The sequence below is a fragment of the Semicossyphus pulcher genome, unplaced genomic scaffold (assembly GCF_022749685.1).
Source record: "Semicossyphus pulcher isolate SPU_LCO1_2020_fin unplaced genomic scaffold, fSemPul1.0.p SCAF_15, whole genome shotgun sequence".
Classification (NCBI taxonomy): Eukaryota; Metazoa; Chordata; class Actinopteri; order Labriformes; family Labridae; genus Semicossyphus; species Semicossyphus pulcher.
In genome coordinates this window covers 23,730,638-23,755,462 of record NW_027211659.1, presented here as the reverse complement: position 1 = coordinate 23,755,462, position 24,825 = coordinate 23,730,638, and the positions used below count along the sequence as shown (strand labels likewise).

At 40.3% G+C, this 24,825-nt stretch overlaps 1 protein-coding gene across 2 annotated transcripts in view; it reads right to left on the bottom strand.

Annotated features, from left to right (window-relative positions):
- Positions 1-2,790: 2,790 nt before the first annotated feature.
- pcbp3 (poly(rC) binding protein 3) overlaps positions 2,791-24,825 on the bottom strand; it is an 84,371-nt gene continuing 62,336 nt past the window's right edge. Inside the window, exons 7-17 of one of the 2 annotated variants that reach the window (XM_069662884.1) lie at positions 22,386-22,409; positions 22,244-22,276; positions 21,881-21,997; positions 20,092-20,223; positions 19,272-19,400; positions 15,900-15,974; positions 12,699-12,740; positions 11,651-11,729; positions 9,040-9,092; positions 7,905-8,074; positions 2,791-5,293 (exon numbers count right to left, since the gene is read on the bottom strand). In XM_069662884.1, coding sequence (XP_069518985.1) covers positions 5,257-5,293; positions 7,905-8,074; positions 9,040-9,092; positions 11,651-11,729; positions 12,699-12,740; positions 15,900-15,974; positions 19,272-19,400; positions 20,092-20,223; positions 21,881-21,997; positions 22,244-22,276; positions 22,386-22,409 — 891 coding nt within the window. In that variant the 3' untranslated portion in view covers positions 2,791-5,256. Of the gene's footprint in view, positions 5,294-6,072; positions 6,991-7,904; positions 8,075-9,039; positions 9,093-11,650; positions 11,730-12,698; positions 12,741-15,899; positions 15,975-19,271; positions 19,401-20,091; positions 20,224-21,880; positions 21,998-22,243; positions 22,277-22,385; positions 22,410-24,825 lie in introns of those variants that run through there. The other variant, XM_069662883.1, reaches the window with a different exon arrangement.

Genomic DNA, 24,825 nt, shown 5'->3' with positions numbered 1-24,825 from the left:
TCCCGAATTCCGGGGATTAATGAAGTTTTTCTGATTCTGATTCTGAACTTGTAGGGACATGGATGACAGTTAACCAGCCAACAGTGCTGACTACTTTGGACAAATGCAAATCAGCAGCAAGACTATCCCCATCCAACTGATTTGCACATATGAGCAACGTTTTAGCTCGTATTACTTTTATAACTTTTCAGAGCCTACTCAAGTTGAATCAGTACTTATACTTTTCTTACACAGTATCTGTTCTTCTCCGTGAGTAAGGAATGTGTGTAATTTTGCCACCTCTGCACCTCACTGGCAGCCAAGAAAAACTGATGATTATTGGCTTAATACATTTGCGGGGTGTTACAAATGATTGCATCATGCAGCATTGTTCCTGCTAATGGGTCCACCCCCTGCGCCTTCCTGTCTATAGTTATAGATCCTTCCATTCTGAAATATCAACAGATAAAGACAAGCTTATTCAATCTTGAGAAGGGCTCAGTGCACGAGTAGAACGTGATCCCATTGCAGTGAGCCCTTTACAGTATGGAATAAGCAAAGTATCCAAAGATCGCCTGTCGTAGATCACTTCAAAGACCCAGCAGTTCTTCCACTTCATGTCTTCAGATCCAGAAAAGGTTTCGGCCAAAGCCTGAAGATGTTTCTATGAAAATGAGAAGACAGGAGATCCTTTCCCATCAGCTTTAACTAACTCTCACTGTGAGAGATGCTGTGAACATTCGGCTCTGTGGGAAACCCCTGTCTGCGTGTGCATGAGTCAATCACGGATAATTTAAAAAGGAAAGGAAGCCAAAAATCTGTTACCTTCCTAATTGCCATAAAGCTTGTCTGTAAATTGCATTTAGATTTTTACTGAAGCTGTTTTCTCCACTTTATGGTCACTTAGTTGTGTGTAAGTTTTACCCAACAGACCTCCTGCAGGGTTATGTTGGGCTTATTTAGAATCAGTTACACCCAGTATTTCAGATCTTCCTATTGGGGAGCGTGTGGGATGCATTGACATGGGTCCATACTGCACATGTGATGCCACCCTGCTGTGTCTCGGTGGAGTGTGATTCTTTCTGTGTTGTGTTGAGAAGAAGCAGTGCTGCAGAATGAATCAGGGGTAATTTTATTAGGTTAGTGTTGATTTGAATGTTACACAGTCGAGGTTTTTGATCCCTCTCCCGTTCTCTTTTAGCCACATGTTGTGAAACGTACCAAAGCTTCCGTTTTTCATTTTCGTCCCATTTTATCTACAAAAGACAACAAAGTCCCTGTTCATGCTTTCATCACATCCCAAAGTGAATTTGGCAATTTGTTTTGCTTAATGGTTTGGTCAAAATCAAAGCTCCCAGGGTGCGACAGATGTTTGTGTAAGTTGCATTTTTGAACACGAGTAAACTTAATAAACTGAGATAAAAGACGAACGCGGGGACATTTTCCACCTTTCAGCAGATGGATGCAAAAACAGCCGTGTAGTGCCGACACTGCACAAACATCGTTTGGCACTTGGTGAAGGTCAAACATCACAGTGAAGAAACGATAATTAAAGCACAGATTTAATAAAGAGAACTTGATTTAATAAATCATTTTTAAAAAGTCTTTTGGGGTACAGACTTTGCTCACATGTTTCCTATTTTACAATAACCCATACCCTCAGTGCCCTCCTGGTCATTATACTTAAATATTCAGCTGCAATCCTTTGTGAGTGTGTGTGTGGGTGGGACGGTATGTGTGTGTGCATGCAGTAAGTATCCATAAGTTAATGCTGCGTTCCAGACAACTCGGAAGCCTTTTCTGACCTCAGACTAGAAAAATTGCTCTGGAACACCATTCAAAGTCGGAGTTCCTACTTGTGAACTCGGGGCAGATTCATGTACCCCGACTTCATGAGAGTTCTGATGTCATACAACAATGGCCGTACCCATGCAGGCACATCATTAATGTTAAACTAATCAACTGAAAAGCAACGTTTTTTATATTTGCCTGCATTTGATTGAAATAACAACTACTGTCATAGTAACACATTTTCTGAAAATGTTTATAAGAAATGTGGCCGATGTGATAAGGTAGCTGGTTACTAGAAATAATCTCTCCACAAAAGTTATTCTTATTCTAAAGACTTGCCAAAGAAACATCAGGTCGTCACGGTCGGCCATGTTTTGTATTTACATTTGGCGTCGTGCACCGATCCTGAGATCGGAAGTCAGAAATTTCTACTGGGAAGTTCTCGAGTTCCTAAATAAATTTACAAGAGAACAAGGTTCTCAATTAAACGTAACACAATCCTTGACTGCAGGTCTTAAAGTCATTACTATGTAATCTTTGGTACCTACCTAGAGCTGTAGCTAGATGAGCTGCTGCAGGGTTAGCGAGTTAGCTTGCAAACAAGGCATAATGCATCACCACTGGGTTGTGGCTATTGAACCATACATCAAACATTTTTGCTGCTTTAATTTAGGCCTTACTGTAAAGACTCCTTGGGTGATTTTGCAATACAAATTAACTGAACACTTGCCCACTACTGGCACAAAGAGAGGATGAATTATTATGGTTTCCTTCCCATTTTATTTTGAAAAATAACCATTAGGAAATGTATTTATACATTTTTCATTTTATTACAGTTTACTAAAGCTGATGCTTTAAAGTCGATCTCTAAAACACTGTAAAATAACTTCTTCAGACTCGTGTGCTTCACTTGCCAATTGAACATAACAAGATCTTTGTATCTTCTGTTCAAACACGCAAGGTCGCACCAATGCATTTCACAAATAGCAAACTTTTTGAAAGAAGAGACAAAGGCTCAAGTCAAGGGAAAAACACAAACTTTATTCTCCTCTTTTTACAAAACATTTCAGAATCAACCTCAATAAATAATAAATCCAAACACAGACCTCCAACAAGCAAACAATGAAACTTAAATATAATAAACATATTTCTTCAAACAGCATCATAAAATGCTAAACTTTAGTTTTTTGCTGCTCTAGCACAAGAACAAAAAAGTGTCAGTAAAATGACAAAAGCAACACATGAGGTGTGCGGCTTACACAGCATTGTAAAATGATAATGATTCCATGTATATGAAAGGATAGAATGACAATCAAAAAGGCAACTGAGATGTTTAAATGAGTCACATTGTAAAGTAGCACGACTGCATCTTGGTTGGCCTGCCTGCACACAACCAGCAGACGCCTCGAACCAGCAAACACAACCATTTATGTGCACTTTACAGAAGATATGACTTTGATGATGAGATTCTTTAAATGACACATGAAAAACCTGTTAGCCCTCGATCCGCTTTTCCTCAGTTTGTTCATCTGAAGCACATCTGGATGCAGCCAGATGAGCGCTCATGTGCAGATTTACATTCGTAATGTAAATGTGAAGCAATATGTACATGTGAAATGTTACTGTGTCCATGTAAAGCAGCCTTGTTTTAACAGCAATGTATATCTTGACTCATCACCAATGTATGATCAATACTAACAAAAGCCCAGAAACTGAACATACACTACAATGTTATAAATTATACTCCCCATTTCTAACTGTCATAGTTACCACTGTAATGCATATTCACGTTGTGGAAGTAAACTTTTTAATTGCATTACTGTTAGGTGGATTTTAAACTGAGCTATCATATTAACACCGTATCATGTTGGACTGTGAAAAGGTAGATATAGATTTTCCCTTATTGTATAGCCTATATTCTGAAATAAGAGCTGTATTACTATAAAGGCTAATCATTAATATGTATGCAAATACAGAAAAGCCTTGGTTTCAGTTTCTTTTATATTAAATATAATATAAAACAATCAGATGACATAACATCGTATGTACTGTAATGTCTGATTCAAAAGGTATTTGAATGGAGTGCGATGTGTAAATAGCACGTGAAGCTTATTCTGTGATACATTCAGCTTTAGTTTGAACACAGAGACATGTTGGGTATCTGTGAGTGAAGACAAGCCAACAGCTGAAACAGATTTGTGATGTAACCAAGGAGATACTGTATTACATGGCAACTGCAAAAATAGTCATAACATACATATGTGATGCTTGTATGTAGCTTGATTGGCTGACATAACCTACAAAACCATCCTCTGGTTTGGACTGTAGATACACACGTCAAAAGATATGTCACCAGTGTGTCATACATGCTAACTAGAAACGTGGTGCATTTTTCAGTATCTGGAAGGGGCTCGTTGCTAAACTAAATCAGGCGTCTGTGGGGAAGGAGCAGGCACAGAAAAACATACATTATAGACTAACGACAGTGTTGCTTTCCTGGAGCCTTTCAGCCCATTTGACATACACTGAAAACTTAAATAAGCTCTGTGTGACGGCAAATATACATCAGTCAATTCTCAGACCTTTCCATGAGGCCCATTTGCTACGAGATGGCAGCATGAATAACATGATTACATCTTCGTGACGTATAGGTGTATGAAGTGGGGTTTATTTATAGCATGCATTTTCGATTTCCCTCTCATACTGGTCATTTTTTTTTCATTTATACACGCTCATATAAAACCTGGGAACGGTATTTTTGCATTTGTTTTCGTGTAGGTCATACCAAATTTGACAGTAGTATTGGCGATGTGTCCCATTTACATTCACCGTTCACATTTTGTTTCTACCTGTTTAAATTGGAAGTAAATTAGAAATGCAGGAGGTTTTGTGTGTCATGCAGACCAATCTGTTGTGTGCATACAACATGACGAAAAACAGGCAAATGTCTGCAGACATACAGTAAAGCACTGATCTCATCAGTTGTGATATCAGTGTCAAATAAACAGGAATGAAACATCTGTTTAGAGACGTGAAATGTTATGTTTGGAAATGCACTGACACGGATACTGTCGTAGTATAATTTCGTTTCAATGCATTAGTGTAGAGATGGGGAGGTAAAGCCTTGATTTAAATGAACTCATACCACTTGTTAGGTTTACCTTGCTTTCAGGTGGCTGCAGTACAAAAAAAGTAAAGTGATAAAATATGAGGTGAAACAAAGCGGTGCAGCGAGTGGGATGCAATGAAAGGTACTAGAGTGTCAAAAAAGTAAAGCGACCTTTCAGAAACTGAAACAAGTTCTGGATAAATGTGAGAAATCCTAGTAACTGTGTAGATACACGTGTTTACAGTAAATAGTAGAAATGATATAAGTTAAAATCACTCAAATATCAGGACAGTCAAACACAGAGAAAATAATAAACTATAGGTGCAATGCCATTTGCTCAAGGGTCATGTGATGCACTGAGGGAAGATGGGTAGAAACTAGAGTGTGCCCATTCCAGTGACTTCAGACGTCAGCCTAGAACAGTTCGGGGAAGGTGGGAGGGGGGAGGAGGAGGAGGAGGAGCAGGGGGAGGGGGAGGAGGAGGGGGGGTAGACAGAGAAAATAAAACAGCTGTGAAAGAAGAAACTTTCGCTTGAAAGTGAAAGTTATGCTGCGATGGCTGTCTATGTGCTCCGTATTCTTTGTTGGCACCTGTTTTGACACTGATTTGATACCATATTTTCACTGTTTCCTTTTGCATAAAAACACCATGACTTCTTAAATATGGTAACAAAACCATGCAGTGCTAACCTCTTCATGAAGCCATGCAGTGGAAAGAAAAACATGTGGTCTAATGTAGCATTCCCTGACAGAGGCATCACATCACTCGTCTTTGCTCAAGTGGCAGTCATGTGTTTGTTTTTCTTTACTTTTTTGTTAATTTTACATTTTTTAATAGTTTTACTCTTTCCAGACAAAGACACAAAAGGACATTAAATGCAAATTTATCTAATATAGCAATGACAAAAAATAAACACAATATTAGCTTTTGAATGTGGCATGCTAAATACATACTTAAAGGAAAAGTTTAACATTGTTTTGAAATACGCTTATTTACTTTATTGCAGAAAGCGAGATGAGAAGATAAATACCTCTGTCAGGTCTGCATGTTATAGTCAGGAGACAGCTAGCTTAGCTTAGCGCTGCACAAAGACTGCAAACAGAGGGAAGCAGCAAGCCTTATTTTGTCCGACGTTAGCAAAATCTGCCCACTGGCACCTTTGAAACTCACTATTTAACATATTCCAGTTTGGTTAGCTTAGCATTACTTAGCCTGTTTAAATCATATACAAATTAAAGTGAACAAAATTAGGATTTACAGTCATATGGGGTTGTCTTTGACATGAGAAGTGACTACCTGGAAAGTTTTCATCATAGTGATCTGTCCATGCAACCGCCATGTTAATTAGCTAGCTTTAAAGTAATAATCTGGAAGATTTTCATGTAAATAAATGTCTGTTAAGTCACTATCTGTCGCTGAATAAGGTAACACAATGGTGATTCAGCCTATGACCCACTGATGAAAGCCTTTGCATTTGCAGTATATAGTAGAATTATGGACTGGGTGTCTGTGGCGAAAAAAACAGTTACAACAGTGACAAAGGGAGCCAGCAGCGGACATCTTGTTAAATTGGGAAGTGCGCTCCCTCAATTATTGTTTATCGCCATTGGAGGCGCCAAAGAGAATGAAACTGAAATCTTCAAAATTGATTCTTTAAAGGAGTCGGTATGCTGATTTAATCATACCTTTAGACAGATCATGGCTAGCTGTTCCCTCTGTTTCCATTCCTGGCTTAGCTAAGCTAATTGCCCTCTGGATCTAGCTACATATTTAACTGACAGAGATGTGTGTGGTAGTAAGCCAATAAAACCCATAACCGTATTTCCCAAAATGTCAAACTGTTCCTTCAACGATACGCTGGCTACATCCATTTAAAAAGAAATCCCAGTGTTGTTAGTCTGACTTGTACTCAGGTCCCCAAAGACTAATGCTCAAGTGCAACGCAAAACCAAGGGAGTCTAAGGGGAAGGTCCACTGGATAACACATGGAGGGTAAATGTGAAGCGTTGGTTTGGATGTTAGTTTTCAGCGAATAGAACCAGATTTGGGGTGACTTCAGGATGTAGTCATGGATGAGGGGTCATTCCACATGGCAGCCACGTCCCTGAACCTGCCAGTGGAATTGTGGGAAAGCAATAGCCATTAGTTTCTCAGCAAACTGCTGTCTGAAATGTCCTTAAGAAGTCATAGACATAAAGTCCCGTTTGTTGTGTATGTGGGTTTCCTGCTCTAACGCTGATAACATTTGACTTTGAGGTGTGGGTATATGTGGACATCAGTGAGGTTCAGTTTTCTCACAGTTGTGGATGATGCATTTATTTTCTCTGTTGATAACAAATTTGGAAGATAGAGGGGGGGAAAGGACAGGGATAGTGGAGCATGGTGTGTCCACTATTTTACTACCCAGCGTTTGAATAAGTCTTTGGGCTAAACAGATTTGGTCTTAATGTATTAACATCAAAGGCTAATGTGTTGCTGCACCCGATCTGAGTCATACCGCTATATTAGGCCTGATGAACCTGTGTGCCTTTTGTGCCGTTTCAAGATGATTTCGGCCATGAACTTTAAGGCCAATCATTAAAAGATTCATTAATGGGTCATTGAATGTACTAATCTGCAGGTTCTGTTCATAAACACAGCATGTCTCAGTAGTTGGCATTGCTCCCATGAGGCACTTACTTGCAAAGAGCGTACTGGCTCAAACGTAATGCATTTGAATGTCTACTTGGATGAAAATAAGTAGCAAAAGTAGAAAGGAACAAGAATAACATGAATAGCCACATTATTCATGGACATATCTGCCTCTTGTCAAAACCTGACAGATATTGTGCAACTTCTGGCAACTCATCAAAGTATTAGTGTCAGGACTGTCAAAACCAAACTAGAGAGATATTTTTATTCGTTTCAAACAGCACAATCACAGTTAGAAGTTTTCTTGGATCCTCACTATTAGCATGGACGTGCAGGAGCTGCCTTTATTCTTAAGATTGTGCTGGATTCCCGCTGTAAGAGTTAAAAGGTTACCTGGCATTGATGAGATACTGTGCCAAGCTGATGTTAGCAGGGGTCCCTGTGATGGTGATCTGGCGCTCTGACGAGCCCTCCATAGCGTTTGCAATTTTGATCTGCGCCCCAGACATCTGTCGAATCTCATTTATTTTGGTTCCCTGGCGTCCAATAATACAGCCTATTAGCTGGAAAAAGAAGAGGAGAAGTCTTTGAACCTGAAGGAAGGAACTCTCTGTGTTGACTTAATACATTTATACTTAATACCTTCAGTAGCACATTTGACGTTAAAAAGGGAGTTTAATGGGTTATGAAATGGTCTGGGTTTAATTTAAATCCCACCCTGCAGGAAATTAAGTTTGATTAATGATTGCACGGTCAATAGATCAGCTGAGATGTGGGTTTTCTGCTGTGCTAACAGTCAGAAATGAAGTTTTCAGGATCATTGCTGTTAAAGTTGTCATTATTTCTTTTCTTATAGCATTTAATAAACTGGATTATTCCAGTATACACTAATATGTGCAAATATTTTCCTTATCTGTTAATTAAATGCCATCCACCCATTCAGGTAATTAGATCAGTGCTCTGTATGACAATGTCTGAAGAGTTATAGGTAATACACTTTGACATAATCTACAAGTTTGTTGCACTGTTGACATCTTCTCTACATAAGTTAAGGTATATATGGTATACCAGTTTAAAGGCACATCAACTGATAGTAAAGAATTCTGTAACATCAGTCAGTCAGTTGTCTAAAGCCGTGGTTCTCAACTGGTGTTGAAGTAGTGTATCTTGGTCACACTCCATGTATTCACTGATTGGGTAATCCCAGCTACATTTACATTCTTGAAACCTGATCAGCCCGACAGTAGTTGCATTTATGTTGCTGTTTTTAGCATATTGCTGTAAAGGGTATATTTTCCTCTTATGCACTGCCGCCATTTTGGTTAACTATTATACTGTTGTCTTTTGTGATGATGACATGTATAATGTCTGCTCTGTCTCAGGTCCAAACTGCACCATTTTTCATGAACTATTTTTTAATGGTTGAAAAATCTGAAATTTGGGTGGTGATTTGTCATTAAGGAGGTTGGTGATGGGTCCTCAGGCGAGACCAGTTGAGAACCACAGATCTAAAGGAAGCATTACTTACATCATTAGGAATGGTGAGTTCATGGGTGCTGGCTGGTGGACTTGCATCCAAACCTGAATTGGGGAGCAACGACAAAAGAGAGATTTGACTTTTAAAAGTCACTTCAACAGAGTTGAAACCTTCAAATGGACCATTCTGACATTTTGGGAAATACTATTTTCACTTTCACACTTTTATCGCAAATATTTGGCCATGAACATGAAGGTAGGCAACTGAACATTTGAAGCCTTGCTAGCTGAAAACTTTGCAGCATCGTTGGCTGAGAAGAGTAATACCAGGCTAGCAAGGCTAGTGGTGTTTAAGCTAACCGACTGTTAGCTGTAGTAGTGGTAGTGATATTCTCATTTAACTCTTATAGAGAAAATTATTGAGAATATTTCCCGAATATCAGACTCCTTCTCTCAGTACCCAAGCTTTTTTATTAATTAGCTCTTGTTTGCCGTAGTTCCTGTTCCCCGTTTCTCCTCATTCAATCATGTGTTTGCAGTTTTCATGGTATGTGAAAAAAGTAAAGTGAAAAATATCAACACAAGGCCATTTTCGAAGAAGCCTTGTTGATTCATTATAGCTAAGGTAGGCAATGTATTTTGAGAGTTTTTTTGTTATATTCGTTTTAAATTCTCTTTACATTCAAAACCCAAATTATCTCACAAAGAAAAGTCTTAGCAAAAAATCTATCTCTGGCTGATGCCAGCCTGTAATAGATACAGATTAAGACACTTAGGTCCCACCCATTCCAGAGGGAAAAATAATTCATGGCTCTCCATTTAATTTATATGACATGAAGGTGTCTCTTCATCACTTTTTACTGCTGGCAAAGGACAGAAAAAAGCCCAAAAGCTGCAGCATGGTGGGATGTATTTCCTTTTCAACAGACCTACTGAGTCTTAGAATGGACAAAAGGAGCAATAAGATGCCAGGCATCAGCAGGACAAACACTTATACTGCTGGATCCAGAGACGTATTCATTTGGCCAGACAAACTAGCTTTCAGGGTGAAGCAAAAGTTATGCAAGGCTGAGTGTTGATCTTTGTCAGATTAAATGATGATCTTACCCGGTGATCCGACCAGTTAATTTTAAATATCAACGTTTTTCCATTCTGGCCGTTTAGTGGGATCAATTCTCCAAGAAATAGGACACTAAAATAATATTTTGACATGCTAAAAAGTATTGGTTTTTTTTGCTAGTTATAGGTATTTTGTTAGGGTTTCTGCATATTGTGATTTGTGCTTTTTTTAACCTTAGGTCGGCCTAATTTTCAGAGTGTGACACATTGCACCCTGACTCTTTAAGCCTATCAAACCATTTAATTTAGCCTGAATGATATGATTTGATGGCCTACCTGCCTTACTGCTCGCACTCTGCCCATGTACTCATTGTGTATGACTAAAGTTTCCACAAGGCTATATAATAGCCAAAGCTCGTGAGCTTGATGTAAAAGGATAGCAGAGAAAGGTAGTTAGATACACTAAACAATGACAATTATGTGCAGAGATTCGCTCCTCTCCCCTCCCATACACCCTTTTTTTGGTCTCATCTTCCAGCTACAAGCTGCGTCCCAATTCAGCGGCTGCAGCCTTCGAAAGGAGGCAGTCTAAGGAGGATGCATCATTCATAGCCTGCTTAGACCGTTAAAGCTGAACTGAAATGAGACGGTCTGGTCTACGGAGGATTGCCTGCTTGCGTCACCAACCGCCGCTCCTATTGCCTAGCAACAGGTAGCTAGCGGGCTAACTAGCTAGCATAACTAATGTCACGTAACTTTTTTTTAAACATGTGTAACGCTAGCTATTCGATTGAGCTGAAACCAAAAGCTTTTACATTTAAAACTGTATTTCTTGGAGTCCGCCATCTTGTTTGAATTGGCGCGCAATGAATTCTCGGGACATGTTGAGCCGCGAAGGATGCACCCGATGGATCCTTCGTGGTCCAGGAAAAGGAGGACGCATTTGTCGGCCACATCTGAAGGAGTCTTCGAATTGGGACAGCCTTCGACGTGCCGCTGTGACGCAATCGGCCTTCAAATACGACCATCGAAGGCTGCAGCCCCTGGATTGGGACACAGCTATAGTCAGTATGTTCGCAGTAATAGGTTTTGGGGGGAGTGGCTTTGGAGGGATGCCTGTAAGGAAGGGCTTGGAAACTTTAAAAATCTGCTTACTCTTAATGGTTTCTTGCAGGATATGATACAGGTATATGCCAAGTCTGTATAAAAACAGTTTAGATGTTTGGAACATTTAGTTGGTCATTATAATGCATAACAAAGTGGCCAGCATATTTCACCAGAGGTTGTCATCTTAAATGGAAATTCAAAGAACCTGGATATGTGTTAGAGGAAGGGTGTATCCTGCTGCCAAGTGATAATGCAATTTTGAATACATAATTTTAAAGTGAAGCCCAGTGTCATATTCTTTTGCCTTTCACTGGTATAATATCAGACAGAGCCAAGAGAAAAATATATACATGAAAAAATCAAAGAAGGAGAGAAACCACAGGGACCAAGTCATGCTGTGCCAAAAGAGAGATAAGGTGGAAGGTAGGGAAAGAGAAGAAATGTTTCTCTGGATGCAAAGAGAAGGAATGTATCTAAAGGGCCTTGTGGGTACGTACCAGGGAAAGCAGGGGTGGTCTGTCCGAGAGGGGTAAAGGGGGTTTGCTGCATAGCCAACTGGTGGAGCTTGGTCAACTGCTGAAGGGTTAGGAGGGAAAGTAGAACTAAGAGGTTACTGTTACACAGGACACACCGAGAAATGAAGGCAACCAAAACTAGAGTGAAGAGACAGTGAGGAGAAGGAGGCCATGACACAGGGTGGTGGAGGACAAAAAAGTAAGAGAGAAAGAGATACAGAGAGAGGGTGATTGTCTGACACAAAGTTTTTAGTTTAAATATAATTTGAGTCTTCACCTTAGTCCTTGTAACTTTTTCATACTCCAATTTTAAATTTACAAAAGGGAGAGACAAATAACTCCACTCCTGAGCACATTAACTCAATGCAAATCTATCTTGCCCCGTCAATTACCATGTGTCCTTCTAGTTGGCACTTATGACTCATAAGTGGAGAACCTTTGGTTAAACATGCCTGTCAGAGCAGCCGCTCTCCACCTGACATGGTCACAGGATGTCCATCCCCTGCTGTGTATCATTTCCATCAGGAATGGCTGAAGACGAATGCTCGCTAGCCCCCTTCTCCTTTTAAGAGGAGTTTTAATGAGGGTGGAAGAGGGTGTCAGGCCTGTACTTGAGTGATTGTACCGTCAACCAGCACCCCCAGTGGCATCAATCACAGCCTAACTTTGAATTAGTGGATCCGACACAAGGTAGCTCTTGAGATGCTTTACGACAAGGACAGATGAAGGAAGATTATTAATGGAGACTATATGGCCCATTGAAATTAAAGGGGTGTCTACATCAAATCTGCCATTACTGTCTTTGCCTTTATCATTAGCACCAGCAGTGTTTTGTTATCAACAGATCTGTTAGGAGTTCTTTCCAGTGTTTGAGCTTCATTTCACCTTTAACCACAAGGACAGCGATTTTGGGAGCTGTGATTAATGACTTGTCTTTAAATAACTTCAGAGAGCTGGTGTGTTACTGTTTTTAGTGAAGCATAATTAAGATACAGGTCTTTATTAAGTCAGAAACAGACACAGAACTCACATCTGGATGTGGTATGGCGTACTGTCCCTGAATTGTGTAGGCCTGGAAAGATGAAAAGCAGAACAGAAAGCAGATTTTAGCGTCTCACTGGCAAAAAGAGAGAGGAAAAATCACACAAAAAATTAGCTTGTTCAGTCTTGGCTCTATGCAACCCCTCATAACTCCTGTAGCCTAAATAACTGAATAAAGATTTGATTGCAAATGTTAAAGACAAAGTAGGTGACATGATTAATCATACCTATAGTTATCATATTCAAACCAGTAACATCAGCAGCTTTTACGATGTAGATACATGAAAAATGCATGAGACCATGTTTATGCTAGTCCAACAAATCAGTGTTTGTTCTTATAGTCAATGCAATTCACTGGAAAAATTCTACGGTGGTCGAGCTGCAAAAGGCCAAACGATTTCCATTATGACAAACGTACTGTAAATTCTGAAACGATGTAAATTCAAAAACAAATGCAAAAGTCCAAAACAAATGCAACGACTCAAACGCGCTGCAAATGGAAAAAATATACGCTGCAAAAAGCCGAAACGAATGCATTAATATCAAATGTGCTGCAAATGCAGAAACGATGCAAAGTCAAAAACACACAAACCCAGAAAACACATGCAAAAGAAAATGCTGCAAATCAAGTCCACACAACGGAAGTGCTCCAGGTCTGTAGGGGCGCTTGGCGTGACAGGTTTATCATTGACGGGAGAGAGACGGGGACGAGGCAGTGAATTAAGCACTTATCAGACTTTAGACTTGTTAACTGCATTGAACAAATCAATGAGTGGATGTGCCATAATTTACTTAAGTTTATCAAAGATGAAACTGAGGTAGTTGTTTTTGGAGCGATTAAAAGTCAGCGCACAGCTTAAGTCATCAGTGTTGAAAACCGGCCTACTATTGCCTCCAGAATATATCTAGGATTAAGGGACTTACGTCTCAGCAGGATCTGGAAAAACTGGTCCATGCATTTATCTTCAGTCGACTCGATTACTGTAACAGTGTCTTTACAGGTCTCCCTAAAAAATCAGACAACTGCAGCTGATTCAGAACGCTGCTGCTAGAGTCCTCACTAAGACAAAGAAAGTAGATCAGTTGTGATGTCTTCACACTGGCGTCCTGTCTGTCAGAGAATGGACTTCAAAATACTACTGCTGGTTTATAAAGCGCTGAATGGTTTAGGGCTAAAATACATTTGTGATCTGCTGACACAGTCCGAACCATCCAGACCCCTCAGGTCTTCAGGGACAGGTCTGCTTTCTGTCCCCAGGGTCAGAACCAAATATGGAGAAGCAGCATTCAGTTTTTATGCTCCGTATATCTGGAACAAGCTCCTGAAACAAGCAGGTCTGCTTCTTTTAAATCAAGCCTGAAGACTCTGATCTGTTTACAGCTGCCTTTTATTAAACCTATTTTAATACATTTATTTTAATAACTGGTCTAATTATTTATATCTGCACTGTAGCTTTTACTCTTATTTTTTTTTTATATTTTGGCTTCTGTTTCAGCTGTTTTTAGTTTATCTTCTCTTTGCTTTTTAATGTCTTGTTTTATGATGTGTTTCTTTGCTTTTATTGTTCTGTGTAAAGCACTTTGAATTGTCTTATTGCTGAAAATGTGCTATATAAATAAACTTGCCTTGCCTTTGTAATGTTAGACGTCGCTGGAGTGGAGTGTCTCTGTTGTTCATGTACCACTGACTGCTGTGCAAAAACACAACTTCATAACATGAGCAAAGAAATCACACGTTTGTTGAAAAGCGGCTCCCGATCAACAGATAGCCGTGTAAAGTCAACGCTGCTAACTGCAGCTTCTCTCAGCTGTGCCGCTAGCAGTACTTTATGATGACTCTGCCTGTGATCAAGCTCTGAATACAGTAAAGTGTTGGTGTTAACTCCTCTAACTAGCACAGGGGCTTCGGGAGTTTGGGGTTATCCGGCCTGCAGCGGAAGCCACGGCTTCTTCCATACAGTAAGAGACCATTTGCAGAACGTTTCCGTCGTTGCATTTGTTTTGGACTTTTGCACGTGTTTTTGAATTTACATTGTTTCTGAATTTGCAGTCCGTTTCTTATTATGGATATCGTTTGACCTTTTGCAGCACGATTGCCCTGGTTAGCCACCGTAAAATTTAATTCTACAAACAAACAAACAACCAAACAAACGAAAACACAAAGGTAGTATTTTCGCAGGGGCTTCATGTTGGGTTGTAATATCTTGCACAAGTGCTTGTGTGTTTCTTTGAACCCCTGTGTGAGTGTGCCTGCTCTTCAAAACATCTGAAAAACACACACATGCATTTTTTCCCCTAACAAGCTCTGATTGTGTCTTACGTTCATGCCCACTGGGTGAAATTTCCAGACAAAAGCAAATCCTCTAAATTGGATTCATTAAAAGTAACAATGAGCCGTGTTTCTTAAATTCTCTCTCATTAGCTGAATGTTTAAATGCTTTTAACAGCTCTTAGGCCAGATGTGTAACTATATAATCCACAGAAGTTGTTTCATTGCTGTGCCTTTATGCTGACACTAATGTGACTGTTGTTGAATCCAATATTAAGGAGCAATTTACATGCCCTCCGTCCTTACTTTAGTACTGCCCAACCCCCACCCAACCAAAGAAGACTGTGGGTAGTAGACAGCACATGAACTGCACACTCTGGAACCAAAAGCATATATTTTCTCTCTATATTACCTCTTTTCTTTGGCTTTTGAACTCAAAACAACAATTTTAAACACATTTGGTTGGTCATTAGTTTTTATATCACACATTGACAAACATTAAACACATTTATATTCCTCTATGCCTGGGCATACGAATACGTTTTTGCTGTCTAAACCTGATTTTCCTTTGCCTTAGTTTATAAAATACTTCTGTTTGCTAATACTGGTCAGAGCATGTAGTGCTACACAAATACATTTGACTTGACTACATCAGCCTAAGCCAAACCTTCGTCCTCAGACTTTCTGTGGCAGCATAATAATTCCACAAATGTAAAAAGAGTGAACTTAAGTTCCTGAAATAATAACTGATGCTGTATTTTTTCTAATGAGGACAGCCTCATTTGTAAAAGGGTTTTGGTGGCATTAAAGTGTGCATATGAAAAGTAATGCCTGCAGTTACAGGCAGAAGCTGATGCTGCAGTAAAAGTTAAAAAAAAGCACAAACTAAGAAGCTAGAGCCCTTAAAGGCTCAGCTCTTACCTGGCCACCGGAAAAAATGACCGGGGTGGAGGCGGGCTTTGGGCGATAGGGGATGGTGGCACCTTTTGGCGGAGACTAAGAGAAAAGGAAGACAGAGGAGAGGCAGAGTCAGCATGTTTTTACTTTATTTGAACAAGGCAAATACTCTTAAAGGAAACTTTTCTTTGGATAATTTTTTGGCTTTTTGCTTTTATTTACAGGACAGCTGAAGAGAGACAGGAAACCTGGGGAGCAGAGAGTAGGGGATGACATGCACCAAATGATCGGCAGACCGGGAGTCGAACCTGCGATCAGTGCGTCTTAAAGGAAACGTAAAGGAATAGTTCAACATTACTACCATGCCTATTTGCTCATTTGATGAGGGTAAGATGAGAAGATAAATACCACTTCTATATGCCAAACATGCTTTCTAAGAATAAGTCCTACAAATACTCTTAAACTTACAAAATAATACCACATATCTTGTGTTTTTAATCTGTGAAAGAAACAAATATTTATATATCTGGTTGTGGTTTTTAAGGGGGGTTACGTGCTGGGATATTTCTCGGACAGGAGCAGTAAATTTATGTTAATTATTGAGGTTTAGGGGTGTTTAAAGGCAGTTTTTTTGGTGTTTTTTTGGACAGAGCCGGACTTGCGTTTTTCCCAGGTTTCAAGTCTTTATGCTTTGCTTATATAACCAGTTGCTAGCTTTATCTTCATATGTAAAAAACATATGAGAATTGTTAGCTAAAGAACATTTATGAGATGATTTTATTTTCTGCAGAAAATCCAATTACCACACTTCCCGATATGTTGAACTATATCTTTAAAATTCTGTCGTTCACTCCTTGTAGTACTCCGTTTTCTTATCTGGTGAATCACCAGTTGTAAAAACCTTGATCTTTTTAACAAACCCCAGAGCAAACACAGGAAAAGCAATTGTTTTTAACTTTGAAACTCACATGTATACATAATTGTATTTCTCAAGCTACTTGCATGGAGCTACACCTGAGTAACACCAGGAAAACCTGTCTGAGGTAACATAGTTTCTTGTTGTTTTTACAATGAGAGATGTTTTAATTTGCTGGCATCTTTAGAGCACAACTGGAACATGTCCATGAAAACAACAAGGAGCCCTGGAGCTCAGAGGTATTAGTAGTCTGTATTCATGGAGATTAGAAAAACACAAAGACCTTGCACTTGTTAAAGCTAAGAATCACAGATTAAATGCATCACCACGTCTCTATTTTTTTATTGCAAATGTCTTTTTTCCCCTCAGACAGCAGGGAGGTAGTTTGGATGAGAAGGCAGGGGAGTTACAGTTTGCAAATGCACTATAATGACATGGAATTATTGATTCATGCTGTGCTGCAGCAACAGGGCTGTTGAGAGGGCTTAATCAGATTTCCTCGGTCGCTGTAGAGGGAGGAGCATCCACTTAGGTTTGTGCTTAAAAATAATACAAGGAAACAACAGTTTTGCTATTTTAGTTTTCCTGACAGCCCAAGCAGGATAGTTGTTTGCAAAAAAGGGCTTAGTGGCATTTACCAAATGCTTTGTCTAAACTGTAATGAGATGATTTTCTCATTATATAATCCCTGTGTTACTTTCTAAAACCTATCCAAGCCTGCAACAAAATGGAAAATATATCTAGACACAAATTACCCTCTATTACTCAGCAGATTGCTTGTCAAGTTGACATTTACACACAACAATAACCAGGTGGTTCTGCCCCAGATAGTGTAACTTGTATCTCTTGGTGACATTTTGTGGAGAAAAAAAAAAAAAAGTCCCATTTTAAAAATGTTTCAGAGAAAATGCTTTTACCACCACAGGCAGTGAATATGATTATTCATGGAGACAAGGTGCAAGAGCGTCTAGCCAGAAAAACAACACAGCTCTCATAGCCTCAAACTATTCAATACTGCAGGGCAGTAATCACCTATTTTACATTGAGCTGGACCATTTTCAATGTACGCCCTCTGCGACCCCCCAGGGAGGTCTGTAGAGTATTCCCTCCAGGAACAAAAATCTTATAGGATCCTTTCTCATATACCGTCATCTTCTTATATTCTACTGCCTGATTTCAACAAAGAGAACAGTGTTTCACAAATGTAAGAAACTTCAGCAGAAATACAGCCAAGCTCAGACTGGCTTTCTGGCAGTTCAGGGAAATGCCAGATGGACCGGCCCACCTACTGGGCCACAAGGGCACCACAAGCAATGTGGGAAAAAAGAAATTGACCTGCCGGCCGCTGCCCTCTTGATGTTGGAAGAGCTTATCTGATTAGAGGTTACACAGATCCAGAACCATCAGTAGACTACCTCAAGTGGAGAGATACAGATTGATATCACCTCCCTTTGAATCAATCTGTCTATGTGATATCAGGAATCCCGGCAGGAAAAGCAGAGTTGAATAAAAATACAAATGTATTAGATAATAAACAACAGAATAAAAGCCTTATGTTATGATCCTCCACATGGTTACTGCAATAGTGTTAAACACAGGACACACAGCCTTGGTATAAATATGGGGGGTCGTGTCTAAACCAGATACCAGTTTTGTCACTATTACAAATATAAAGTCAGATGAACCTCTGCTTTGCACTCTGTAACACTAACATAATGTCTAGCCACAACACGAAAAAGAGGTAATTCTCTGTCCTTTGAATCCAGTTTGGGGCTGGAAATACAAGTAAATACAAATACATAGTAAAGAGTGCATGAATACTCTCAATATTTAAACTATGTGTGAAACTTCAGAATTTATTTTACAACCCTGCAAAAGTGACTGAACGGAGAAGTTCGTTATTTTTAAACCTGAGCCCTATTTTTTACAAATTTGGGGCTTGAAATGACTCATAGGAACAAAAACTTTTGGAATCGGTTATCATCCAGTAGATGTCCCCCCGCCGAAGCCGTGATACGGCCGCAATGGCTGCAACATAATCTCCTGGAGCAATTGCGTCCGGTCAAAGTAAGTCCACTAAAAGTGCTTGTTTTTGCCACTGACAGGCTCAGATTGTAACTCCAGGTGTCCGACAACATCACAGAAATGATCCCTACAAAGATCGTCCTTTTTTTAAAGAGGAAGATCCTTTTTGTGTAACCAGAAACAGAAGTCTCACTCAAGCAGAAGTCTCGCTCTGAAATCTCGCTTGTGGTGAGATGTTACTTAACCAGGACGCACTTTGCTCGGATGCATTTGCCCCAGGGGATTATGTTGCAGCCAAGCCAGGCGGAGGATATCTACTGGACCGATTCCAAAAGTTTTTGTTCCTATGAGTCATTTCAATCCCCAAATTTGTAAAAATAGTGCCCAGGTTTAAATATACTGGACTTCTCCTTTAAGGAAGCTCTGTAAAAAACTTAAATCACATCATACTGTACCTCCAGCATGACCACACAGATTTGTTTGACACACTGGATGATGGCTTCTGGGGTTCCAGAGATTGTCACTGCACGCTCTGTGGAGTTGGGCAGCATGTCCCCTGCTACCTGGACCTGGGCCCCTGTGGACTGGAGTACAGTAAGGGACTTTGAGGGACTTGACAATGTTGACAAGATGCAGTTTGATGTTGCACAGGCTGTGCAGCGCTCCTAAGGGGTTTGCATGCACTCACATTTGTTGGGCAGCAATCTCAAACACAAATGTACTTGTTCTTGATCGACCAACCTCACCTGGTGCAGGCTGCATACAGTAAATCAATGCTCCTTGTACTCTGCCCCTGTGTTTTTTTTACATATGCAGAAGTACCTTGAAAAATAAGGTGTTTAGCCTTTTTTGATATAATGCAGCCACTATTGGCCTCAACTGCTTCTACTGGCTTTATTTAAAGTTTTAAGAACCAATATGACAGCTGGGTAAGATCATGGGCGATATATTGTAGCTGGCTGTGTCGTAGCATTGTACAATGGTACTATCACTGCTACACAGGGTTTGGGACAAGCATCTTAAAATGTCAGTGCGCTTCCTAAAGAGTTGAATGGGAAGGCCTCCAACAAATTAAAATAATATATAATATGAATATGTAATCCTCTATTAAAGCATTCACTGTGATTGTAAGCTAAATAAAATGTGACTAAAACAAGGACAGGGGTCAAACTGCTATATTTTGGTCTGGCATGAGGAAACAAAATCAAATGCCTGGACTCTTACATCTGGATAACACATTTCAGTTTAATAAAATACAAAAGATTGATGTCATACCTCTCTCATCTCTTTTATTTTTGAGCCTCCTTTACCGATGAGGGAGCCACACTGGCTGGCAGGCACTACAAGCCTTAATGTGACTGGGGGCTTGCTGGTTGCTGGGCTGTTGCTCATGGAATTGATTATGTCCTAGAACCAAAAAAAAAGTATTCATTTTCTATGCAAGCAGTTCAGTTCAGTACAAAGGTCACTACAAATGAGCTGCAAAAACACACATCTCAGTCTCCCTTTGATATCTTTTTCTGCTTTGTCTGTAAAAAGCAAATGACTTGATCTGTGAGACCAGATGGGTCACTGAGGACACAGCAGTGGGTCTCGTCTTTGGTTCCACTTGCAGTGCTTTAGTATATCCATTTAGATTAATCGTATCAAAGGCAGGATCAGAGGAAAAGATAGCTCAAAGGACACAAAAGTCATCTATTACAATGAAGGATTCTGTGCCTTTTTTACGTTCATTGTATACATAGACCCAATAAGCAACATAAACACTTTTTTCAAGTTTTTATGCATCTAAAGAGATTCATGGAATAAATTAGATTTAAATTCTAATCTAAAATGACCCTTACAACCCCCAGACAGAAAGGATCTTTGTGTGTAGACTGTATAAAAAAACTGGATATATCCACCATGATGAAACCAATTTGTTTGTGAACTCCTGTTTTGAAGCCTTAAAGGGCCAGTTCGCCGAGTTTCAACCTCTTATGGGGAGCTAATGCCATTATGGTAGGAAAAAAAAATGCTATTTCGCTCTGTGTCTTTGGAGGACGCTATCCGCTTCTACAATGGCACCCTGGAAACCCTCCGCCAGACTATGTAAAACGCGTCGTCTGGCGGAGGCCAGGGAGCTTGCTAAACTACACTTCCTCAATCTAGGACGCCCGCCTCCGATGTCATGTCTTGTTCAAAATCATCAGGTTTGAAATGTTGACTGCAGACCTGAAGATTTTTTAGACAATCCACCAGTATATTCTTGTCATATTTCAGATTCTGTACCGCTCTGAGCCATTGCCTGCAGCGATCAATGTCCTTGAAAACAGTAGTACAGCGTCTCTCGCTGGGCAGTTCCTTCCAGAGGGAGGGGCGCAATGCACGCTGGGTGTTGTAGGAATGTAGAACGGGCGAAACCACGAGCTGTTTGTACAACTTTCTCCACAGCTACAGTGCCAATTTTTTAATATTATTGCTTCTATCGATTACAGAGAACACCAGCTTTGAATGACAGTGGCTTTTTCCAGGGGCGAATTGCTCCTTTAATTTGCCATCCCATCTTCATTTTAGGCACCAGAAGTGACCATAGTTAGACAAGAGGGTGGGTACACATTGCTACATCTCTATCCTGGTTCACAGGTTGCTGTGGGAAAAACAGGTTGCAATGCCCCAAAGCATACCCTTCTTTATTGTGAATAATACTCTAAATGGGACTGTAATTTACAAAATAAACATGCTGTATTGAAGAACACTGGGGATTAAGACCACAAACTCTTTAGGAATATGTTAAATCAGGTTATATATCCACTCAAGACATTTTCTAATCATACAATCCAACCTTTTGCAACCAGAGGAGCAGCCCTCTGCTGGCCAGTGGAAAGAACGCTGGTTTAAGGCACTTCTGCATTGGCTTCACTTTTGAAATAAATAAGCGTCATCCACTTTTTATATTGGGACTTATTAAAGAGAGGAAATAGGACTTGAAGTACCGCTGGGCTTTACCCATGCATGTGCCCACTGAGATGTGCATCTTATAAATCAAATACAGTCATACAGTCTTCATACAATCTCATCATACCTCCTCAAATTTGTAGGCAATCATAGCAAAAGCCTTAAAGATGGTGTCTGTTGGTCCAGTAATGGTGACAATCCTCTCTGGACAGTTGCCCTCGGAAATATTGATTCGCGCTCCACTCTAGAAAAACAACACATGCATGTTGTCAATGGAGTCAATACAGTCTAAGACCTTAATCCAGGAATAGAACCCTCTCATTTAAATAATCTATGCACTGCTTATAACCTGAAGGAACTGTTAATTTCTGTCATTCATTTTAAGCTATTAGTTTTGATTATGGAGCTTTATGTTAATCACTTCATGACGTGTACATATTTTTATCATTGCATCACAGGAATTGTGCCTTTTTTTGAGACTTAAACCCACCTCTTCTCGCATCTTTTTTACTGTTTCCCCTTTCTGCAGGAGATAAAATCATGAAAATTATACATTAGTAAATCAAAATATGGTTTAATTTTCATTTTTCTCCATGAATACAGGCATGCAGATTCTAATAAAATGAACATACCTTTCCGATTATACTCCCAACTTCCTGCAATAAAATAACAGAAAAAGCGTGAATAAAAGCCATGGCATAAATGTACAGGGCTACAACAGCTTGCTGTTGTTTTTCCTGGACAAGGAGCAGATACTACAGGGGCATGCAGAGGTTTCACAGCTGTGTGATGGTGTTGAGGGCCACTCTCTCCATATGCATGTAATCACTCTTCATGAGCTTGGAGTGGCACTGTGGGGAAAGGGCAGAAGGGCAGTGCCGGCTGCAAGCACCGACACACTCCCTGACCTCTCCTCAGTGACTCAGAGGGTTACATCCGCTGTGACGTTAAAGCTGCAGGCCACTTCCTGCGCAGTGTCAGGCTCTTCCCTAAGCACTCCTAGCATATTAATCACCGTTTGTTGAGTCATACAGAACTAATATTTTCTTGTTGCCCTTAAATATTTTTTGTTTAACAATTTGTACTTTTTTGAGACAGTCATCCTTCTAATTTCTAACTTAATCAAATTAGATGCACATTTTTAGAGCCAAAGAAATGCTTTTAATATTGAAGACATAATGACTAAAGGAGCAAGTAATTCCTGCAACAACAACAGCAAAGTTCTGCACTAACCAGTCCTGGACAAGCATTATCCTGGAGGAGGGGCATCCAGAACCCTTCGCAGCCAAATGTGTCCACCCCAAATCTTTCAGGTGACCTGGATAACATCAAACTTGTGGAGGAATGGAAGTTTCCTATGTAGACACGAGACACAAGTGATGCCCCAGCACCAGATAGATCATGCTTGTCGTGAAGGAAGACCTTTCTACTGCTGGGTAACCAAGCCAGAACTGGCTCATGCTGCCCAAGTTCCCCGTTGGAAATAGAACATCTCCTGGCAGGCTTTTGGGCATGCACTAGCCTGTCTGGCTGTAGGTTTATTCACACTGTCACGGGGTCAGTGGTGTCTGGAGCAGTGGTGCGGCTTGTGAGTTTTAGGCTGAGGACTGCTTGGCAAACATGACAAGGGGGGAATTTGGCTTCAGACTTTGTGGTGCACATCCACAAACATGGTCAGTGTGTGTTAAAGTCTCGAAGACTTAGACTTAATATAGAGTTACTAATGCATAAGCTTTATTCTTTTTCATAAATAGACATATCTCCTTAATACATTTTACAGACTTTCAAAAAGGTGATGTCAGTTGTTTGCAGCTTTAAGCTATTACAAAATTGTATACCACAGCTTTTGCACCTCACTGCTGTGTGGGCAGAACAGCAAAAACCTAATTTACCCTGCATGAACGATCATAGACACGCTGGCCACCACATCCACACTTACTCTGACCACCTCTAAAGGAGTGGAACGGGACAGAAGCTAAACGTAAATGTAGTCATTAGAAGTACCGTTCGTGCAGTGGTTTGTGCTGTCGCCTCACAGCTAGGTTCAAATCCCGGTTCAGACGTAGGGGGCATTTCTGTGTGGAGTTTGCCTGTTCTCCCTGTGCATGTGAGGTTTCTCACCGGGTACTCCGGCTGCCTCCCACAGTCCCAAAACAAGCTCGTCAGGTTAACTGCTGACTCTAAAATTGCCTGCAGCTGTGACTGTGTCTCCTAGGCACCCAATGACAGCTGGGATAGACTCCAGCCCCTCGCGACCCTGAACAGGATAAGTGGTGTAGATAATGGATGGAGTAAGGTTCAGGAACAGGATCTTGTCTCTCTCACTGATTCAATCACCTGTGCCTCGCTAGTTTTATCACTTAGACTCCCCAATGCTATCAGCTGTGCATACCTATATAAATGTGCCCAACCTCTTCTCACCTTTTGTTAGTTGTACCAAAGCCACAAATCAATTTGACCTCTGTTTATCGCCTTAAAAATGACCTCTTTCTTTCCAACCAACTTCCAACCCTTCAGAAAGCCTCTAGCACATTACAAATAGACTATTCCATACCATGCTCTAGGAAACCTGAAACGCCAGTTGCCAATAAGAACACACTGACAAGGTTGGCAGAAGCCTGTCACTCTTTTAGTGTGTAATTGGAGGTTTCAATTGTAAGAGGCCAATCACTGTGATTCCAGAGGCTGTGTAACAACACAATAAAGTGTAGTGTGGTGAAGCTAGTGCAGAGAGCTGCAGACGGTTTTGGGAAAGAAAAGACAGCTGCTGCCCTGCTGCTGAGATGCATTGAAACAACACCTGTAAAAGAGGGAGGATTGCCACCAGCCCAACCTGTGTATCAGTTATGTTAGTTATTAGGGCATTAAGTATAAGCAAACTATAGTGGGACCAGCAGAGCTAAAAGCCAAAGCATAGCTCCTTCATTCTTAACAGAATGGGTAATATTTCATCTCGAGGGGGATGTCACATGTTGCGCACAGCCTGTTGTCATGGTGAGACCGGGGCAAAAGGGCATCATCGCACCAAGAAAATAACATAAGGCCATCTATGTCTCATTTTTCATGTTGCTA